This window comes from Gekko japonicus, unplaced genomic scaffold (genome assembly GCF_001447785.1).
Source record: "Gekko japonicus isolate JY-2015 unplaced genomic scaffold, Gekko_japonicus_V1.1 scaffold252, whole genome shotgun sequence".
NCBI lineage: Eukaryota > Metazoa > Chordata > Lepidosauria > Squamata > Gekkonidae > Gekko > Gekko japonicus.
In genome coordinates this window covers 1,070,301-1,092,345 of record NW_015163612.1, presented here as the reverse complement: position 1 = coordinate 1,092,345, position 22,045 = coordinate 1,070,301, and the positions used below count along the sequence as shown (strand labels likewise).

At 41.8% G+C, this 22,045-nt stretch overlaps 1 protein-coding gene across 1 annotated transcript; it reads left to right on the top strand.

Moving 5' to 3' along the window:
• The first annotated feature begins 67 nt into the window (after positions 1–67).
• Positions 68–21,033, top strand: SMPDL3A (sphingomyelin phosphodiesterase acid-like 3A). Its single transcript, XM_015407346.1, has 8 exons — positions 68–426; positions 8,240–8,453; positions 9,684–9,828; positions 12,299–12,395; positions 12,971–13,149; positions 14,998–15,178; positions 17,226–17,350; positions 19,576–21,033. The coding sequence occupies exons 1-8, from the start codon at positions 285–287 to the stop codon at positions 19,891–19,893; spliced, it is 1,401 nt and encodes a 466-aa protein (XP_015262832.1). The 5' UTR covers positions 68–284; the 3' UTR covers positions 19,894–21,033.
• The last annotated feature ends 1,012 nt before the right edge of the window (positions 21,034–22,045 follow it).

Here is a 22,045-nt window from a genome sequence, read left to right as displayed (position 1 = left end):
TCTTCCCCCCCCCCCCCCCCAGCTGCTAGCGAAGGGGAAACTCCTGTATTGACACAAAATGGCTTATTCAGGAGGAGCGAGTCACTCCAAGGGAAGTAGGGGAAAGAGGAGAGTCCAGCGCCTTATTCCGTAGCGTTTCACTTTCATAACGCAGCTCTCAGCCTCGTCTGGACCGAAAGGCGTGTTTCTGAAAGGGAGCGGGTATCACCCTCCTTCTTCTCCTTCCTCCGGAGGAGACGAGGTCACACGAGAGAGAGCCAGACCCAGCGCAGGAGCAAGCAAATATGGGAGGCGTGCGGGGGGCTCGCGGGGCCACGCTCAGCCCGTGGGGGCTGCTGCTGCTACCGCTGCTGCTGAGGAACGCGATGCACGGCCTCGTTAGCTCAGCCCCGGCCCCAGCGAGTCCCGAGGTGCCCTTCGGAGCCGGTGAGTCTGGCATCCCTCGCTGTGTGAATCACGCAGGCCCGACAGTTCGAGGTGCCAAGGAGTCTGTTGCCAAGATGTAGTGGCAGGAGGAGACGTCCCTCTTCCCGCCAAAACGTAGGTCGAGGGGCCGCGCCGCTCGGAAAAGGGACGCCAGGACGGCGTTCCGCGGGGGGGGGGGGGGTTGGACCCGTCAGAAAGTGGAGATTCTCCTGAGTTGGAGAGCTGCGCACAAAAGAAGCAGCAAGGCGGGAGCTCCAGCCAGCCAGCCAGTCAGACTCAGGCATCTCCCCCCCCCCAACCCCCGCCCAGCCCCTCTCATAGCAACGGTGCTGCCCTTGCTCGCATTTGATCTTTCCATAGAAACGTTGCGTTTTCTGGCCTCGCTGTCTAGTGTGTTTGCGAGAGTGTTACAGCCCGCCAGTTGAGGACATGTCTAGATTAGCAGTGTAGGGATTCGATGAGGTGGGCTGCCTGCAAACGACAGAAGTTTGCAGCGCAATCTGTTGGTCTGTGTAGGGTGACACAAAGGCTTGGCTGTTCCGGCTGCATAATTGGCGTTGCGTGTGTAGAATAAAGTTTGAGTCCAGTGGCACCTTTAAGTCCAACAAAGTTTAATTCAGGGTAAGCTTCCGCATGCGAGCATACTTCTTCAGATGTGTGAAAGTTTGGCATAACAATCGCACTTGAAAGTTGCTCATGGCTCTCCTTAGTTTGTAGTTTGTAATTTCCCTCTAATGTTCCCTCTAAGCTGTGGAGTCTTGTGAGCAAAAGTTCTACTTTGCGAGCTACTGGCATTAAAGTTGTGAGCCAGTGATTTGACTACTGCATAAATTAGTTTGCTCTGGAGCCATCCTTCCTGAACTAAGAAAAAAATGTGTGAGCCGGAAGCTAAAAAGCGGTGAGCTAGCTCACACTAACTCAGCTTACATTACATTACATTACAGTATCAGACATTACATTACAGTATCAGACTAGAAATGGGGGGAGAAGAGTTTAAGCTCCCTCTATTGCCACAAAGCTCCTCAGCGTATGAGTTGGGAAATTCCTGGAGATTTGGAGGTTAGTAGCCCTGTCACTGGGTGAGTTTGAGGTAGCTATGTTCTCTTAGCCTAACTCACCCCACAGGGGTGTTGTGAGGGTAAAACGGATGAGGGAGCCTAAGAGCCTTTGCAGGAAGAGTAGGATAAAATATGTAGGGTTAAAATCAATGTGCAGAGACAGAGAACAGGCCTGAGCAGGGTGTGAAGAAAGGCATTTTTTCCTTTGGAGGTATGAAATAAGCAAAACCTTCACTCTGAGTCTTAAAAGTCCCCCCCCCCCCCTCTCTGGACAGAGAACAGACAGGAAGGGGGAAAGTCAGTTCAGTTGCTTTTCAGACTTACCTCAGACCACCTTCATACAAATGCTTATAGGTCTAGACCAGAGGTGTCAAACTCATTTGTTACGAGGGCCAGATCGGACATAAATGTCACTTTGTCAGGCTGGGCCATGTGTGCCATAAAATGTAACATGTGGTACCGGAGATATAAACTTTATAAAGATCGTTTCAGATGCCGAATGGCAATAGTAGGCATGATTGGATTAGGTGTGATATGCATATGGATGGAGATATCAGCATTAGTGTGATATGCAGAGGTGTGGAGATATCAGCATTGGTAATGAGACAGGAAACCTAGGTCTCGGTTTGGTACAGGAGGATTCAGTACAGGAGGAAATGGAAATAAGTCTGAAGAAGTGAGCAGTGACTCACCAAAGCACACACCCTATCACAATTTTGTTAGTCTTTAAAGGTGCTACTGGACTCTTTCTACTACTGTTAGAAATCACCACATTAAAAAACCAGTGAGGGAACATTTTAACCTTCCAGGGCATTCAGTTGCTGACCTAAGAGTAGCAATTCTCTTACAAAGGAATTTCAAAGGGAGATTCGAAAGAGAGACTGGAGAATTGCAGCTGATAATGGAGCTCAAGACAATGCAAACTCCTGGACTGAATTGAGACCTAGGTTTCTTCTCTCATTACCAATGCCTGCTATTGTCATTTGGCATTTGAAATCACTTCATTCTCCAAGATATAAGGACAGATGGACTCACATTCCAGCTGTATCTGAAGAAGTGAGCAGTGATTCATGAATGCTCATGCCCTGTCACAAATTTTGTTAGTCATTAAGGTGCTGCTGTACTCTTGCTTTCTTTCACTAATAAGGAATGCAAGTTGTGCTGTTAGGGCCCCCCCATCTGTTAGAAATAAAAAGGGGGATCTCTCCAAGTGCCTTGGGACTCCCTCCCTCCTCTCTTTGGTGTGCTCTCTCTGGGTCTTTCCCTCCCCCTCCCTCCCCCTCTCTCTGAAGGGAGAAGAAAACATTTTTGGTCTTAAACACAGGTCTCTCTCTCATACCTGGAATAAAACGTTTTTGGACTTAAACACACTCACTCTCTCTCACTCTCTCTCTCACACACTCTCTCTCTCTCTCTCTCTCTCTCTCTCACACACACACACACACACACACACACACACACACAGAGACCTGGAATAAAACATTTTTGGTCTTAAACACAGGACTCTCTCTCTTTCTGGCATGCTCCCTCTGGCTATTTCTGTCTCCCTGTGTCTCTGAAGAAGAAAAAGTGTGCTTGCACACAAAAGATTATATCTAGAATAAAATATTGCTGGTCTTCTTAAAAGTTCCACAAGATGCCATCCCCCCCCCGGCTCTTTTCCTTCCCCCTCCCTCCCCAGAGGAGGAGGGGAGGAGCCCTCAACCAATTGAAGGAAGGTTTTCGTTCTCTCCTCTGAAGCAGGAAATAGGAGAGACTGGGGAAAAGGAGCTGCAATGTTAGAAGCAGGAAGCAGCACAGAGTCAGTTGCTCTTGGGACGGATTCAAGGCTTACAGGGACTGGATCTGGCCCACAGGCCATATGTTTGACACCCCCAGTCTAGACAATGGGAGGGTCAAGCTTCCCCCCCCCTGCTTTAAGCAGGGAACAGAGACCTGTTAAATACTAGACTTAAAGACTTCAGGAAGAAAATTCTGGGGACTTCAGGGAAAACTTCTCTGACCTTACCTGGTCAGTGGGTGGGGAAAAGAGAGGTGATAAAACTCAGGGGAGCAAGGAGGAAGCTCTTTTTGTTATAGAGTCCATCAGAGCAGACAGAATTCTTAGCTGAGGTCTGGAGGAGGCAGCCATTAGTCATGCGGTGGCCTAAAGAGCTGGAGAAAGCTGCAAGGTAATGGTACCTCTGTAGAGATCTGTAACTTCCTAAGCTAAGGAGTGTGTCCTATATTTTAACATCTGATTGGGCATGTATAGAGACAGGGACAGAGGAATTCGGTTTTAGCCAGTTCTTTTGAATCCCTTGCTCAGTCTGATGCTGTGCTAAATGTATTTTGTGAACATTTTATTTTTAATAAATACTTTATAACTTTTGATGCTGTTAGTAGTTCTCTGTACCACATAGACCTCCACCATCTTGGACACATTATTTCAAAAGGAGCACCAGGGAAACACTGTCATTTGAAAAGTGGCTAGTCCTCCAGGGGCGCACAAGGCAGTAAACAGTCCCCGTGGTGACCAGGCACGGGGCAGTGGGAGACACAGAGGCAAGGCCTCACAACTGGGAAGGGAAGCTGGGAGTCCTGACCCTCCCACCAGGCAGGTGGTGGTGGTAGGTTATGGGAGAGAGAGAAAAGCCTCTCCAGTGTTGGGAAAACCTTGGAGGGCAGGGTGGAACAGGGCCTGCAGGCCAAAGCAGGCCTATTCCTTCATCTATAGGAAACTGCAGTTTTGTGATGTAGGGTTGCCAACTGCCTGGGGGAAATTGTCCTGTCCCTTTAAGAGAGGGTTAATTTGGGCTCTAGGCCATGAAAACCTTTAGCTGCCTATTTCAGCAAATCAAGCCTCTATTTAAGGGATAGGACATTTTTCTCCAGGCTTCTTGACAACCTTTCTTGGGAGCACAGAATCTGCATTTGTATGAAGTGTGCATGTGTAGACTCTGTCCTTGTGTTTGGGAATGCTATTTTTTCAAGCCATGTACACCTAACTGTGAAATTGTGTACAATCTATGTATAGTATACACTTGATTTTTTAATATATAAATTGAGTTTTTCTTATGTTTTTCTGCATGTACAGATGAACATGCAGTTTAAACCACACATTTGTCCAGGTTATGATCCCCAGTTATTATAAAAGTAAATATGCATTGGATGTTTCCATATTTGCATGCAAACATGCAAGATGTATGTGCATTCTGTGTACTGTGTGCCATGGCTTGAACACTCCCAGGAATGGAGATGGAGCTTGCATGCACTTTCTACATGCACAGAGTCTGTGCTCACATGCTGATGATCACACATGGACAGGGTGCCATCTGCCTGCTTTTTCTCTTTGCACAATGCTTTCATCATGTATAATGTCATCAGGCCCACTATCATAGACTCACTTGAAGAAGAATGATTTTCCATATCTGATTATGACCTGCTTACACTTATTGTAAGTTCTATAATAATATAGAGTATCTAACTACGATCTGGGAGACCCAGGTTCAAATCCCCACTCTGCCATGGAAGCTCACTAGGAGACCTTGGGCCACTCGTTACATAAGAACATAAGAATATAAGAGAAGCCAATGTTGGATCAGGCCAATAGCCCATCTAGTCCAACACTCTGTCACACAGTGGCCAAAAATACCAGGTGCCATCAGTGGGGCCAGGACACTAGAAGCCCTCCCACTGTTGCCCCCCCCAAGCACCAAACAGGGCATCACCTGCCCCAGCCTGTCAGTTCCTATCTCTACTTTGTGGCAAATAGCCCCTGATGGACCTCTGCTCCATATGTTCATCCAATTCCCTCTTGAAGCTGTCCATATGACACAGGTGTTTTTTTGCTTGTTTTGTTTCTATGGGCAGCTCTGAAAGTTTTTCAAGGCTGCTAGAAGTAGCCATAAGTATCCTGGACATGAATGTTTCTTTATAACCCTTCCTTTTGGGTGACTTACATCATTACATTAAAACTGTGTATCAGATCTCCCCTTCAGATATATGCGGCCCATTCTCATCTTCATTGTTAGTATAGTCTTGGGGGCCAACAATTGTCCAACAGTTCTGTAACTCTATTAGTCTAAGTCCTGTAGTAGCTCTTGCTGCCTGGGGTCAATGGTATGAATACAGTGTAACACAAAGCAAGAAAGTCCTCTGACATTAAAATAGGTGAGGGGATATCTTTTAATAATATTGGACTTTACTGTTCAATGTATGCTTGTAAGTCCAAATAATTGCAAAATAACCAATTTCTCTCTCTCCATATTTCCTTTCTTCATGTCATTCTGAAATAGTTTTACAATCCCCAGCTGTTTCCTTCTTTCCCAACAGGCTTAGTGACTTATTGCTTTCTTTTATTTTCAAAACAAATGTTCTGCAATCTGCAATGATAAGGTAGTATAATGATTCATAGTGTAGGAAGTATACCTTCTCCCAGACATTTCAGAGAAAAAAATAGGGACATGTTTGTAACACCCCAAACAAGGTCACTGTCTGACTCTGCCTACTGTTACATATTCCTGGAGGCTCTACTCTGCCTTCTTTATGTTGTGATCATTTACTCAACACTTGCCCAATTTAAAAGCTGGGGAAGGTGGGGTACTGGGCAAAAGAGATATTAGGAAGAAAAGCGGAGTTGCCATGATAGTATATTGCTGCAAAAATAAGCAGGAATCTATTCAAATCACAATTTTATTCCAACATAAGATTTTTGTGGACTAGAATTTAGTTCTTTAGAGGCAATGCCATGGCTTTCACTAGGATCTCTTTTATGTAGAAGATATGGAAAAGTAACAGGGTCAAAAAGCCATAAAATACTGAAAGTACAGGGTGACATGTAATTATGTGAAATGAACACCGTTTGGATAATAAGATTTGCAATATTCAGAGACACCTTTGTAAAAGCATTTAAGTCTTCCTGGATATTCTATTGCTGATCTAAAAGCCACCACTCTTCTTCAGAATACCTTCAAAAGGGAAAATCTACATGAAGTGCTAAAGTAGAATTTATAAGTACAAAACCTCCCCCCCTTTGTGTTTCATGGAAGTTGAAACTGAAGGGCTTTTCAAAAGCAGTTTGTGATACAGCATCCCACTGGTATAAACAGGGTTTTGGGTGCTTAAAAGATAGCTTTTTTGGCGGGGGTGGTGGTATGCCAGCCAGTTTTCATTCTAAAGCTGGTCTATAGCTAAAATGCTTTAGGCTTTCCCCCCTTCTGATCTTTGAGGAAAAACAAAAACAGGAGTCTCTTTGCATTTTGCAAGGGGTGCCTGTTTTACTTTCATATTAAAGTGGGTTTACCATTATTACACATAATAAGTGGTGGTGGAAAGTGCCATTAAGTCACAGCTGATCTGTGGTGACCCCATAGGGTTTTTTCAAGGCAAGAGTTGTTCAGAGGTGGTTTGCCATTTCCTGCCTCCACGTCATGACCCTGGTATTCCTTGGAGGTCTCCCATCCAAATACTAGCCGGGGCTGACCCTGCTTAGCTTCCAAGATCTGACGAGATCAAGCTATCCTGGGCTACCCAGGTCAGAACACGTAATAGGTACTGCTTTATATCCCCTGTTGACATCCCACAATTTCATGTTTACACAAATGCAGGAGTACATTTCGGATGGGTAGCATCCAGTGTTGCCTGTGAATGGGAGTCACCACTCACCCTTTAATTTTTTTCAAGGTAGTGAGACATGTACCAATGAATCTCTGAAAAACTTCTCCACATGACATAGCAAACCCTATGAAGCAACACCCATTGCTTTTTTTCTTCATACAGGACTTTCACCACTCTCCATACTCCTCTTTTGCAGCCTGGATGGTGACCTGACAGTGCTCTCTTTGACCTGTTTCTGGTAACATTCATAAATCCCCCACACTGCCACTGCCCACCATCGCCATCTTTCTTAAGAGTCACAAAGAATATTATCTTCATAACAGTGCAAATGCTCACATTTGCCCCTTCCATCACCTCCCTCCTCTCTTTCACCCACGCACCTGTTGGCTGATACTGAAGTCTCTGCATTAGAAGGACATGGGAGGAGTTGGGGGAGGATTCTAAAGGTACTGGCTAGAAGAAAACACCTCCAGTGCTTACAGGATCGTTATCTCCTGTTTCTTTAGCTTAAGTAGCAGTCAGTGTGGCCAAGTGGAAGTGTTTACTTGAAAGTGTGTGGCAATAATCTACAGTTTAAAAAAGAAAATTAAACAGCCTATTTTTAAATAGTGGAGTTAGGAGGAGATTTGTACAGGTATTGCTAAGATAAAAGCCATGGAGAGGTAAAAAGGGATAAGCTGGCTAGGGCCGTCAATAAACCTCTCCTGCTGGTTGGAGCATAAAATAGAGCTACAGTAGTCCACACTAGTTATATTGTGCTGCTATTGTGCTAGATACTAAATAAAGCATGACCAGGTCTGTCAAAAACAAAAAGGATTACAGTGAGGAAAATATGGGAAAGCAACTGCTTAGGCCGTATGTTATCAGAATGGTGAAGGACAGCTATCTATTAGTGAATATCTCCTGCTCAAAAATTTCAAAGTAAATCCAGGCAGTTAAGATAATTTAAGCTTTCAGCTGAGCTTTTTATTTAATACTTGAACATTTTGACCTCATGCTTGCCAAAAACAAGGTTTCTGGCCCAATGAATACATTCTAGGTAAGTCAGAGGTGATGATCAGTGACCCCTAATGTGAATGTTAGAACTACTCAAAAGAATCAACATTTTGCTTGGAAAATACACATTAAATTCACAATTTATCATTTTCTGAAAACAGGTCAGTTTTGGCACATCACTGATTTACATTTGGATCCCACCTACCACATTACAATAAATCGCACTCAGGTTTGTGCCTCTTCCAAAGGGGTGAATGCCTCCAGCCCTGGCCTGTTTGGAGATTTTATGTGTGATTCCCCATATAAACTTATCTTGTCAGCTTTGAAGTTCATGAAGGATTCTGGTCAACAGGCATCCTTTATGATATGGACAGGGTAAGTAAGTCAGTATGCCAAGCTAATATTTATGGGCTTCTGTTCTTAGGAAAGCTTTGCAAAACTGATACATTTGTTGTATGTCCTTTATGACTGTGTTGGAGCTCTGATACGTAGGAGATGCACTGAATCATAAATGTTATCTGAATGGTAGTTGTCACGATTTATGAGCATAGAGCAGGGGTCACTGGGGAATAGTAGGGTAGAGATAGCTGTGAATCCCCACATTGTGCAGGGGGTTAGACTAGATGACCCTTAGGATCTCTTCCAGCTTTATGTTTCTAAATTATAAATGAAGAAGGTATTTCTGCCCAACTTTTTAGCAGAGACTGCCATGAAATCATTAGGTGTTTCCTCCCCTACGGAATAGATAGACAAGGACCTGGGCTTGTATGGTATCGTGGGGTGGATAAGGACTAGAAACTCAAATCAGATCCCTCGTGTTGGATTTAGCATGAGAAAAGTGCAGTTGGGCCAAGAGAAACCGCTACCCCCCATTGTAGTCTCCTTGCTGTTAGAACTGCTCCTCCATGCTTTTTTTTTATTAGGATGAGTTCTTTAAAAGGAAGCTGTATATTATGCTTTTTTGTTACCTGCCTTGAGTAGTGGCTTTGCCAGAAGAAAGGCAGGCATAAAAATATGATGACTACTAATGTAAATACTACAGCAGCATCTGTCTTATGCAGTGACCTCCCAGAACGTTTCAGGAAAGCACCTATTCTTAACAGGGTTGGGGGGAGAGAGAGAGAGAGAGACTCTGTAAGGTGGAGATATTTAGCAAAGATTCTGAGGGTAGCTGGAGGCAATGGTTTCTGATTTAATCTGGACTGTTCTGCTTTTAGGGAGAAGGTTTTTTTTAAATGCTACTTTCTATTCCTTTACAAATCCGGCAAGAAGGGAAGAATGAAAGGGCTGGTAATGTTACTTTCTGTGGGCTAGATGGCAAAGATCTGGGGCATGGAGAGAGGACTGAAAGCTGCTTATCGTGAAACCCAGCTTTCTTTCAAAGGGCCTGCTGTTCCTTTTAATGGCATGGACAGCCATAAGAGAATCTATAAAATTCATGAAACGTTTAACGTTTCATTTTTAAAATCTATTTTATTGTAATAACTGATCACTATCAATTGGCTGAGGTACTGAAATTGTATTTCATGTATTACTGAAACAGTTGTACAGCTAATTTTGTGGCACAGAATGGGTTATTTTGGTTTTCTTTCCTTTTTTTTAAAGAGACAGCCCCCCTCATGTTCCAGCTAAAGAACTCTCCACAAAAGTGGTCATTGATATTATTGGTAACATGACTTCTACCATAAGAAGTTTCTTTCCAGAACTTCAAGTTTTCCCAGCATTGGGAAATCATGACTACTGGCCACAGGTAAGATTCAATTTTCAAGAGCGTAAACAGCATGACAGTTGCATTTTATGCTTCCTTACTCTACTGAGTTCATTGGGACTTATTTCCAAGTAAGCTTGCATAGGACTGTAGCTTGAGTCTTTAGTAGTTTGATGTGCTAAGTATAGTTCAGTCATTCAGTCACTTGCTGGTCTTTTCAGTAAACATATTTCAAAATTATAGATATTTCTTTAAGTTCTGGTGGTTAAACATAATGGAATTTATCATACTGCTTTGCTCAGGCTGGCATACTCTGTCAGTGTAAGCAGCTTTCCAGCAACACAAGAGGTTCAAAGAGACGGTGTGGAAGTGACACTGGCTACTTAAGCGACCAACCTTGCCTCCCCCCACCCCCCAGCATGCAAGGGCACCAGGTGAGGCTGACTGGTCCTCCCTTCTGCTGACCCCAGCAAACCTCATCTTTTCTTCCCTCACCTCAGTTGAGGGAGGGGATGCTGGGACAGACTTGTGATGATAGAATGCTTCAGTTGTAGCTGAATGGAATAGTAGGTTATAACCTTCAAAGAGTTGAACTCCTTAATTATGGAGCAAACATTAATAGGATCCAAGAGTGTAGAGGCCCTTGGGTAAGGTCTCCTTAGTTAGGCAAGACATGAAAACAGAGATTTTCCCCCCCTCATACTACCTCTGACTTTCTTGAGTATTCTATGCAAAGTGGAAATGGCAGCTCCATTTGGACAGTGTGCCCCACCTGGGGTCAAGGCAAAAAGACAAAACTTGCCATCTTCTGGTGGCAGCAAGATGACATTTTTATATGGTTGTCACTTCCTTGTAGGAAAACTGCATACATACCTTAACATGTGCCAAATATCTATCTTGTTTTCCAGTTTATATATGCAACAAATTACAGGCTTCTGCTATACCTACACATGCACACAGTAAATCAGTCCTCCCATTTTTTAAAAAAGACTCTGGGTATTTTTCTGCAAACAAACAGTTTCTTGCAGGTTTGTAGAAATGTATATCTTAATCCTTAGCACCCCCTCGTGCAGACTTTTTTTGATCTGCATGGGGAAATATTTAAGTTAGATATATGCTTTACATAGATTATTTCTTATTTTGAGGTAGCATCTTTTTCTGTTTTATCATTCAGGGTAGCACTTCTTTTGTTTCCCCTCTCTTTGTTCCTTGCTTGGTACATCATGAGTCTAACATGAAAAGTTGAGCTTTGTGCAAGTGATGAAGCAATCAAAAAGTCAAACTCCACCATATTCCCAGGTTTCCCTATTCAGCCCATGTTTTGGTCTTTGTTTTAGTACATATGAACTTGTCCTAACTTAGTATTTATATGATCTGTCTACCTTTAATGTTAAAAACCCTTTTAAATAGCAGGCTTGGTAGATTTGAAAACCATTATTTTTGAAAACCATTACTTTGTTACAAAAACCTTGCAAAAATCCATCTTTAAATTTATTTATTTATTTTATTATTTTTCACTGGCCCAGACAGTGAGGGGACTTGGAGTAACACTGAATGCCTCTCTTTCTATGGAGGCCCAGGTTGCTGCAGTCTGCATTTTTACATCTTAGGCAGATCAGGCTACTGAAGCCATATCTTCCCCCCAAGACTTAGCTACAGTGATCCGTGCAATGGTCACTTCCAGGCTTGACTACAGCAATTTGCTCTATGCAGGCTTACCCTTGAAGTTGATATAGAAATTACAACTGGTGCAAAATGTGGCGGCACGCCTGCTGACGTTGACACCTGTGTGGACTCACGTTCAGCATGTGCTCCACCAGCTGCATTGGTTACCAGTTGAGTATCACAATCACTTCAAGGTGCTGGTAATAACCTTTAAAGCCTTATACTGCCTGGGACCAACATATTTAAGGGATTGCCTTTTCCCGTATATGCCTCGAAGAACCTTACACTCTAACAGTCAACATCTCCTGGTGGTCTCTGGCCCAAAGGATGTCCGTCTTGCCTTGACCAGGGCCAGGGTTTCGTCTGTCCTGGCCCCTACCTGGTGGAACATTCTCCCCATTGAGATCAGGGCCACGCAGGATCTTCTTCAATTCCACAGGCCTGCAAGATGGAGCTGTTCTGCTAGGCCTCTGGCTGAGGCAGCGGGCGCCCACACATGGCCTCCCCAAGATTGCTGTCACCCACTCACCGATAACTGGCTATATCCATCTGCATCAACGGGCCAGAATCTCTCCACTGTGCTGTAACTATTGATTTTAAATGTTTATACTGTGTTTTTAAAATTTTACTGTATTTATTGAAATATGATGTAACCTGCCCTGAGCTTGCTTGTGGGATGGGCAGGATATAAATGTGAAAAATAAATAAATCTAACCTGATTCTGATTATTGTGCAACATTATGCATACCTGCATGCCAATCAAATGGTAACTGCTTTTAACCCAGGTGGATTTCAACAAGTTTTACTTGAAAATACAATTTTAAGAAGATTGTCTGTACTTTTACAGGATCAGCTGCCTGCATCTGTCAGTGAAGTCTACAGTGCTGCAGCAGATTTCTGGAAACCTTGGCTCACTGATGAAGCAGTCAGCACCTTGAGGAAAGGTAAGATGCACAATAAGAGAACATGCATATAAATAGCTGCTATTATACATACAATTAATGCACTATTTTAATTTAGTTCCCAAGTGTAATTTGGTACTACAATCTGTATGGAATTAGGGCAAACAAATCAAATTGCAATCCAAGGTATCCACTGAAGAACTTGAAAGATGTGAAGATATGTTTTCTTTGAACGAACTCTTAATTTACAAAGTAAAATAGATGGCATAAAAATTGAAACTAGTAATTCCAACTTTAAGTAACTTATTCCTGCCTATGAAATATACTTTTTGCAGAAATATGGAGATTTTCTGATGAAGTGTAAATGCTAGATATGAACATCAGTTATACTTTCCTAGTATTTCTTCCAGTAAAATTGTATCAGTAGGCCTTGTTAAAGAATGGTGCTATCCAACATGAAAATGTATATTGAAGAATAACTTCTAAAAAATGTCATTCCGGGAATTTACTCCCTCCAAAAATTTCAGTACCTTTACATGATTTTTTACAGAATTATTTGAAAATTGCAGACAAATATTCAGGAATCTTTTGTTAAATGTATGTTTTCTCTTCTTCAGGAGGCTTTTATACGCAAATAGTTCAGCCCAGTATTTCTGGGCCACTACTTAGGATAATCAGTTTAAATACTGTCTTGTACTATGGTCCCAATAAGGTGACACTGAATATGACTGATCCAGCAAACCAACTAGAATGGCTGGAAGAGGTACTAGAGATGGCACTTCAGAACAAAGAAAAGGTAGGGATAATTTTGATGTTAGCTAGCAGTAACGACATGAGAACATAACTATTTAAATAAAGGAAGTTGTCCGGAAGTGATTTCCTTTGATGAAGGACACATGCTAAATCTAGATCTGATGATCCAGGGGAACTCCTTATATAACAGGGATGCACCTAACCATCTGTATACAAAATTAAATAAAGAAGGAATTCTGTTCACTCTTATGGGCTGCCAAAATTACTAAGAGTCTCAAGTCTAAATCCAAGCTATGACTCTGGTGCTGGGAAACAGCAAGTTGGAGTCACTTTTGTCATAAGAACATAAGAGAAGCCAATTTTGGATGAGGCCAGTGGCCCATCCAGTCCAACACTCTTGTGTCACACAGTGACCAAAAATATCAGGTGCCATCAGGAGGTCCACCAGTGAGGTCAGGACACTAGAAGCCCTCCCACTGTTGCCCCCCCCCCAGCACCAAGAATACAGAGCATCACTTGCCCCAGACTGAGAGTTCCTATCTATACCTTGTGGCCAATAGCCACTGATGGACCTCTGCTCCATATGCTTATCCAATTCCTTCTTGAAGCCGTCCATGCTTGTAGCTGCCACCACCTCATGTGGCAGCTAATTCCATGTGTTAATCACTCTATGGGTGAAGAAGTACTTCCTTTTATTCGTTCTAACCCGACTGCTCAGCAATTTCATTGAGTGCCCACGAGTTCTTGTATTCTGAGAAAGGGAGAAAAGTACTTCTTTCTTTACCTGCTCTATCCCATGCATAATCTTTTAAACCTCGATCATGTCAGTCATCGTTTCTCCAAGCTAAAGAGCCCCAGGCACTTTAACCTTTTTTCATAGGAAAATGTTCCAACCCTTTTATCATTCTAGTTGCCCTTTTCTGCACTTTTCCCAGTGCTATAACATCCTTTCTGAGATGTGGTGACCAGAATTGCCCACAGTATTCCAAATGAGGTTGCACCATCGATTTATACAGGGGCATTATGATACTGGCTGATTTGTTTTCAAGGAAGAAGAATGAATGAAAAGTATGGCAGCCATCTGACTGACTGTGTTGGCTCTGAAGTAATATAAGCAGAGCCTGCTGTGCCTTAAAACATGAGAACTAGACTAGAGACTTAACTGGTCAGCATGCGGTAGAACCAGAAAGTAGTGCAGGATCTTGCAGCAAAACTATCAGACCTTGTAGTGAGAAGCTGGTGCACATTGTAAGCATGCAAGAAAGGAAAGCAGCAGGGAATCATCCTCCTCCTCATCCCCACCCTCACAGCCCAGTTATACTGATATGCCCAAAATGGAACAGGGAAGCAGAGTTTAACCTCTGGCTACTTCAGCAGCAGTCAGTCCTGACAGCCACTGAATAGCACAGCAGATCTCACAGAGTAGGGCTTACTTTGAACAATGACGAGTGTGGAACATGGAAGGAACCATATCCATCTCTTCTCATACTACCTATCATTACACAGTTTCTCAGAATGGGTAATCAAGTCAGAGGATACGTGGCCTCCAAGAATAAATCTGTGGTGAGATTCACCCACTCTTTGACCACCAAAGTTGATTTCGTTCATCAGAGTCGGAATAATCCCTTGTTCAAATTACCACTAGATCTTCACATTGTCAGTTTTATACCTTTGGGGCAGAGCATCCTCAATCCTGGGGACTGATAGCAAACCCACTGCAGATACACTCTTGCAGGCCCAGGCATCATCTCACTTCCCATGCAGGACTAGGCTTATTTTGCAAACACAGGGTTGTTGTTTTTTCCTGACTAGAATACAAATTGGTATCACAAGCATCTAAGTGTGAATTATACTATGCATTTTTGTGATATTTATATTTCTGATTCCATAGGTCTATGTGATAGCACATGTGCCAGTAGGCTATCTGCCCTATGCTCGAAATACTACTGCCATAAGGGAATACTACAATGAGAGGTTGATAGAGATTTTTCGCAGGTACAGCAGTATAATTGCTGGACAGTTTTTTGGACACACTCACAGAGACAGCATCATGATTCTCCTGGATAAAAAGGGTAATAATATTTATAGCAGGCCACTTTCTTGGCTGGTTTCATGGTTTGCAGACTGGAAAATATTTTTTCCTGCTTTTGTCATTCTGATGATTTTTTCACTCTTCTATATATAAGGTCATATTCTCAAAATCATCTAAAAGGGTAAACTGAATGTATCTTTATGTATCTGAACCATCCTTTGTTATATGCTCGGAGTGGTTAATTGGTGGTAAAATAGTAAGTTGTATGCAGTGTTCCCCCTAAGCTGAGTTAGTGTGAGCTAGCTCACAGTATTTTAGCCTCCGGCTCACAGCTTTTTTTCTCTGCTCAGGAAGGATGGCTCCAGAGCAAACTAATTTATGCAGTAGCCAAATCACTTGCTCACAACTTTAATGCCAGTAGCTCACAAAGTAGAATTTCTGCTCACAGGACTCCACAGCTAAGAGGGAACATTGGTTGTATGTGAGATAGAAGTTAACATCTCCCAATTTCATTGTGTATATCTATGTATGTGTTTTCAGTTTTTTAATCTGAATTAGTAAAACGAATGCAAAAAAGAATTAAAATTTCACTTGAAATGCTTTTGTAAGTGGGTAGAAAATGACATTAACATAATGCTAATTAATTGCTTCACCTGTGTGAACTTGATTTGGTAAAAGGTAGCCAATTATATCAACTAGCTGACAATTCATGTTGGTGTAATATGTTCTGTGATTCTTTCAAAGTCATTCTAATAGGAGTTCTGTGATAGATCATATTTTGCTAGTGAGCTGGCTGGTACTTTATTTTGCTGAAGAAACCCAAACAGCTTTATAAGGCTGGCATTTGATCACTTAACTTTCTAAAAATCTCCACTACTCTTTCCTTCCACAATGGCAAATTATACTGGTCTATTCCTATTGTGTAATGTGTCAAAGGAATGTTCTCAACATAGCTAGACTTACTCATTTTTTTCCCCTGTGTGCTTCCTGCATCATTAATGTGTCTCTGTTCTGGGCTCCCTGCGGCTTCAAAGTTAATTAAGACAGGGGCAGAGAGTGAGGGTGGAGGGGAAGAGAGAGTCCTTCCCAGCAACATGTTCCCTATTGTTGAGGATAAGACAAAACCCACCTTTCAACATTACAGATTATACTCCAGAGCCATCTGTTTTAAAGGAAGAAACTTTAGAACACAAAGCATTGAAATCTAAATCTGTTACCTAAATATTTTTCTCCATGCAGAATAAACAAGACTGTTAAGGTGTACAGTACATCCTAAGATACCTAAAAGTACAAATGGGGACTCACAAGAAATTATGGGAGAAAGGCTAGGGGAAACAAAGACAGAGAGAGGCAGCCCTAGTCTTTTCCCTTTTCTCCATTATACTAACCCTAGCTCCGCTCCTCAAGTGTTTCCTTTTAGAAGCATATACAGTATTTTCATATCCTCTCTCTATATATATTTACACACATGTATATACACAGAGAGAGATTTGATATTTTCTTTGAAGAATAGAAAAAAATCAGGCAACTTCTTTTTAAGCAGGTTCTGTAAATATAGCTTTCAAAGTGAGACCTTGCTTGCCTTCCCAGAAGGCTACTTAGATACAAATAAAGACCAAGGTTTGAGGGATTATGTGACTTGCAGAAACTCGCAGTAGAATATTTGTATGTGTATGTCTGTTTAGCAGATCCCTGTGCTGTGTGTTTTGAACCAAGGCAGTCTGAAAGGCGATTTGTTATGCATCATCACAGTGGGGAATAGAAATGGCATTGGAATGCTGTAACTGTTTACTTTTTTTTAAATTCCTTGTCCAGATCTTTGACATCTCAAACTTTTTCTTCAGAGATTTTGCCTCAGTATATTAAATGTCAAGCATTTCACCCATATCATAGATTGCAATTTGGGATTTGCAAGTATTATTCTTCATAGAGACTTTTAATAATATGGTGCCAGGGAAAAGTGCTAATTCCAAGGCATATTTATTCTAATATTTAAACCTAATCATGTATTTGTTCTCTTGAATATATTCTACCCCCACCGACATATTTGCCACCAGATGCTTTTTTTTCAATTTCTTGCTGTCCAGGGAATCCAATAAACTCCTTGTTTGTAGCACCTGCTGTGACACCAGTGAAGTCTCTATGGGAGGTGGATTCCAACAATCCTGGAGTGAGACTATATCAATATGATCCCCTCTCATACAGTGTCCTGGTAAGTAAAAAAAAATTAAGTGTTTAGTAACTAAGTCAAAACAGACATACTGAGAGCTGAGAATTCTTTTGCAAAGTTGAAACTTTCTGCCTACCTCAGTGAGTGGGAAAAGCTAAAAATGCAGAAAATTGAGTGTCCATTGGTCCAAACAATGTTCCTTTCCCATGTTCCTTTAATTTCTTAGCATCTCTAAATAATTAAGATAATCCACAGCATACATAGACTGACCAAAAACTTGTATCTGACAGTATGAAATGGTGGAGGAAAAAATCTTGCATTTTGAGTCCTTAGCTGCCTCCTCATTGTCATGTCATTTTAGAGCTGCTGTATTCCTCCCTCAGATTTTCCACGCATGTACTTTTCTCCCATGACTGCCACTGTTAAAAGTAAATGCATAAATTATTCTAATAAAACAAGTGCACTAAATGTGAATTCTCTTTCCTCTAACCACCCAGCATCCATTTGATTTTTATTTTTATTCTGTCTTAGCTTTCCCCCCTCCCCCTGCCCATCATTTCTGCAGTTCTGTCAAATCCTGCCCTTAGTCTGGTTTCATTTGGGGAGGGAAGAGAAAGTATCTGCCAGGAATGTTGCAAAGGGGAGGATATTCCACAGCAGGGCTACCACCACTGAGAAAGCCCTGTCCTGGGCAAGTCACGTAAACCTCAAAGATTACTTACTTGGCTGTCACGTATCACTCCAGCAGAAACTCTTCCTCTCTTGATGACTCATTGCATGAAAGTTCTCCTCACCACCATCTGACACCTCTGGTGTACACTTCCCAAGAATTTTTGCAGCCTGCCTGCCTCTTCTATACTCTGCCCCAGACTTTGCACACAACTTCAGAAATGCTGAGTGCAAAACTCACGTGTTCTGGGGGAACAGTTCATTGACTTGTACCTTTTTCAAGGGAACTTTTTGCATAAGTCCTCCCTCCACATGTGTTCTAATGGGTCCAAGACAAAACCGTTCCCATAGATTTCCTAAAATAACTACTGGCAAGAAGGGAGACAAACCTTAGAACACTTGGCCCATTTCACAAGTGAGGTGTGAAGGCCAAAGAACCCCATGTAAGTTTTAAATTGGATAGGAAGTATATTGTGAGTTTCTTCTCCATCCCCCTTATACATCTATTTTTTCTGTGTGTGCTTAGAATAAAATTTTTAAAAGTGCATCTTAGCCTTGAGAGATTTCCTTAGCCTTCTTCCTCTGACAAGCCAGCTGCTCTATTCTTGCTACTCCATGACAAGCTGAGGAGGCAGAAGCAGTTGCCTTGCTGGAGACAAGGAGGGACTTGTCCAATTCTCTGTCTTAAGGCACAGCAAGGACTTTTTCTATAACAAACACTCACACTTTGGCCACTGAGATTCAAGGGTTATTGTACAAAGTCAGTTAAAGCTCAAAGAACCAACCCTCAACATGGTGGCAGTTTACCCAAAGCGAAGGATTTAGAAGTCTTGAGAACTGTACCTAAAGCTTCTTTAACAGTACTCACCCCCAACAGATCTTGCACTCTTTTAATGTTGTTTCCAACACTCATGAGGTTTTCTCAGGTATATTTGGGGCTGTTTGTACTCTTTTTTTATTGCCTCCTCTACCAGGCAATTTAAGTTGTGCACCAATAAAACCTGCATTTAATCTCATGTATAATTTATGTACATTTGTATATTTATTATTTTGCAAAATTTGATTCTGCTTTTGCTAGCTATGAGGAGGGTCAAGGAGTGCTGAAATCCCACAGCTGTTTGTTTGAAATTATTCACTGCATTGCTGACTGCTTAGAATTCAGCAGGCACTGTCAACAGTCATTCAAGCATATATCTGCACCTATAATAGCTAGAAATTTGTTTTTCTGTTTTCAGAGTTTTTGGAATTTTAGGCCTAGTTTCACATCTGTACCACAGTCACAGCACCTGGTTATATTGGTGCACATTGTGTTTGGGGTACATTTTTTTTAAAAAAAACAACACCCTAACCTGAGGCCTTTTTTTAACAGTGTAGTCTGACTCCAATTCTATCTGTCTTCCCATCCTTTCCCTTCCCCCAGTACTGGTGTACAGCAAGCACAGAGCTGGTTTAGAAGTTTATGTCTTGTGGTGGGACATGACCCTTCTCTTCATTTGTGAATAATAGGCAGTGACGGCTTCTTAATCAATACATCATCTCTAGAAATTTAATGAAGCAGAGGACAGAATGGTGCATGCTTTGTTTCTTCTTATTTCTAGGATCTTTGGCAGTTTTACTTGAACCTCACAGAAGCCAACATGAAAAATGCATCGGATTGGAAACTTGAATATGTTATGACCAAAGCTTATGGGATAGAGGACTTAAAGCCAGAAAGTCTACATGGAATGGTAAAACAGCTCATTGCACCACACAGCAAATTGTTTCCAAAATATTACAACAACTACTTTGTAAGTTATGATGGAAACAAGTTCTGTGAAGAGCACTGTAGGATCAGTCAACTCTGTGCTATTCAGTATTTAGATCTCCCATCCTATACAGATTGTATTGGAAATGAAGATACATTACATTATGAGTAAAAGTTAATGTCCATTCTAAGGAACCATGTCCTCTAAAATCTAAAGAACAGTTTATTCATTCCTTATGCCACAGCAGAATTAGAGGCCTGAACCAAATGAATTTTTTTTGGTCAGTCCTTTGAGTATGTTGTCAGCATTGCTGTAAAATAAAAACAAATACTTTTTGTTTTTTATAAGCATCTCTAAAAATTTCCTTAATTTTCGGCACTGCAGCAATTCAGGCAACTGGAGAAATTGCTCAGTATGTTTAAAGCAAGAGTACTTCTGAAGAGTATTCAAGAAAATGTTCCATTCAAATGCGTAAAGAATGCAAGCTGTGAACCCTTAAAAACCTAGGATCCAGTAACTGCTCACTTTGTCAGTCAGGAATCTTATCTTGTATATTATTCAGTTATACAGAATGTTTTGACATGTACCTGATCACAGTGACAAGCATTATACCATTTTTCATTTGTAAAAATGTTAAGATACACTTGCCATGAAAAACATGGGCCAAAAGTATCTTGAACAGTAAAAATCTATTTGTTTAAAGTGATGGCCTTGTATTTCTCTGTCTGTGTTTTAAGAACTTGTGATTTTGTTTGAGGACACCTGAGAGTATATGAGGATACAAAGTCATGTCCCCCTCAGTGAAGCTGTGGCACATTGCTTTTAGAGTCTCTGGCACTTTTTTAAAAAAATATTTTTTAAAAAAATATTCAGTAAAAAGAAAGTCTACAAAGCATGTAGACTTTTATTAAGTACAGCTTACTCTTCTAACCAGAATAACATTATATTTATCAAACTTATCTAAATTTTTCAAACTAAAAAGGCAGACTGTCACACTGAATTTGACTTATTTTCACAGGCTTATATCAAAAGATTTTTCATATTTTCTTCTGTATGAAGGCTTTATCTTGTCAATTTCCTTCTTTGTGTTGCTGATATTAGAAACAAAGTTTTGTAGTGTGTATGTACTGCTTATATGACACATTTACATGGACTTCATCCTGGACTGAATTATATGGCCTCATTCTGAGTTCAGTAGAACACTCCCGTGTAAACATAGGATCACAAGCATAATACAAAAGTACAATGTCATCTACTATCTCAGGGTTTTGTGAGAATTACCTCATGGGGTTTAAAATAAACTTGATCATTTCAGACATACTTGCCTTCGTATGGGGATTTTATTTCTAGAATACTGTGTTCCTCATAGTCAAAACCTCAGATGTTCTATAGTAGGGGTTGTTCAGACAAAGAATCCTTTGTATACCCACAAGTCTGCCAAGGATCTCCACTGAACAGTGTTATGTATTGACTTGAATGTAAATACTGACATGCGAATCGCCTGATTGAGACCTAATGTTAAGCTTCAGCCTGGGCTAGGATCCTAATGTAACCAATAGGAGTCCTAGCCCAGGAAGTGTCTACCAATCACTATGCAAAGCGGGACCGCTTGTGATTGGGTATTATATCTTCAACCTCATAGGTTGCCATCTGTACAGGGGGTGTGGCTACATTAGCCGGGAGTGTTTAAATATCGACAAGCCAGTGTATTTATTTCGATGGGTTCTGGCTGGCGATTGTTGTACCGTAACGGAGAAGTAACTGAGCTGAAGAATAAACCGCATTCTTGCTGAAATCACTCTCCGACTCTTGTTAAGCGCACGACTTAACAATTGGCGACGAGGTAAGCCAGTGTATTTATTTCGATGGGTTCTGGCTGGCGATTGTTGTACCGTAACGGAGAAGTAACTGAGCTGAAGAATAAACCGCATTCTTGCTGAAATCACTCTCCGACTCTTTGTTAAGCGCACGACTTAACAATTGGCGACGAGGGTGGGATACTAGTGCGGGTAGGCAGCCCCGCTAGAACGAACCCCATGTCGGACAACGAGGAGATCGCCGAGGCCGGCCAGCCGCAGGCTCCACCCGCTCTGGTGGCTCCGCCTTGTCGCGAGCAGCCAGAAGTTCGAATGCTTCGACCCGACCACTGAAGACTGGGACTCTTACCTTACGAGGTTTGAGTTCCATCTGGAGGCGAATGACATCACGACGGAGGAGAAGAAGAGGGCGACTCTACTCAGCTCGTGTGGAAAGAGCGTTTTTGACATCGCCCGGTCACTGGTGGCACCAGATGACATTAAAACCGTATCCTTTAAAAATTTGA

Excerpts from the sequence above, each read along its gene's own strand:
- SMPDL3A (XM_015407346.1), top strand. The coding sequence starts at position 285 with ATGGGAGGCGTGCGGGGGGCTCGCGGGGCCACGCTCAGCCCGTGGGGG. Across the intron at positions 12,396-12,970 it reads AGTCAGCACCTTGAGGAAAG|GAGGCTTTTATACGCAAATA; the intron begins GTAAGATGCACA and ends TCTCTTCTTCAG. Across the intron at positions 13,150-14,997 it reads CACTTCAGAACAAAGAAAAG|GTCTATGTGATAGCACATGT; the intron begins GTAGGGATAATT and ends CTGATTCCATAG.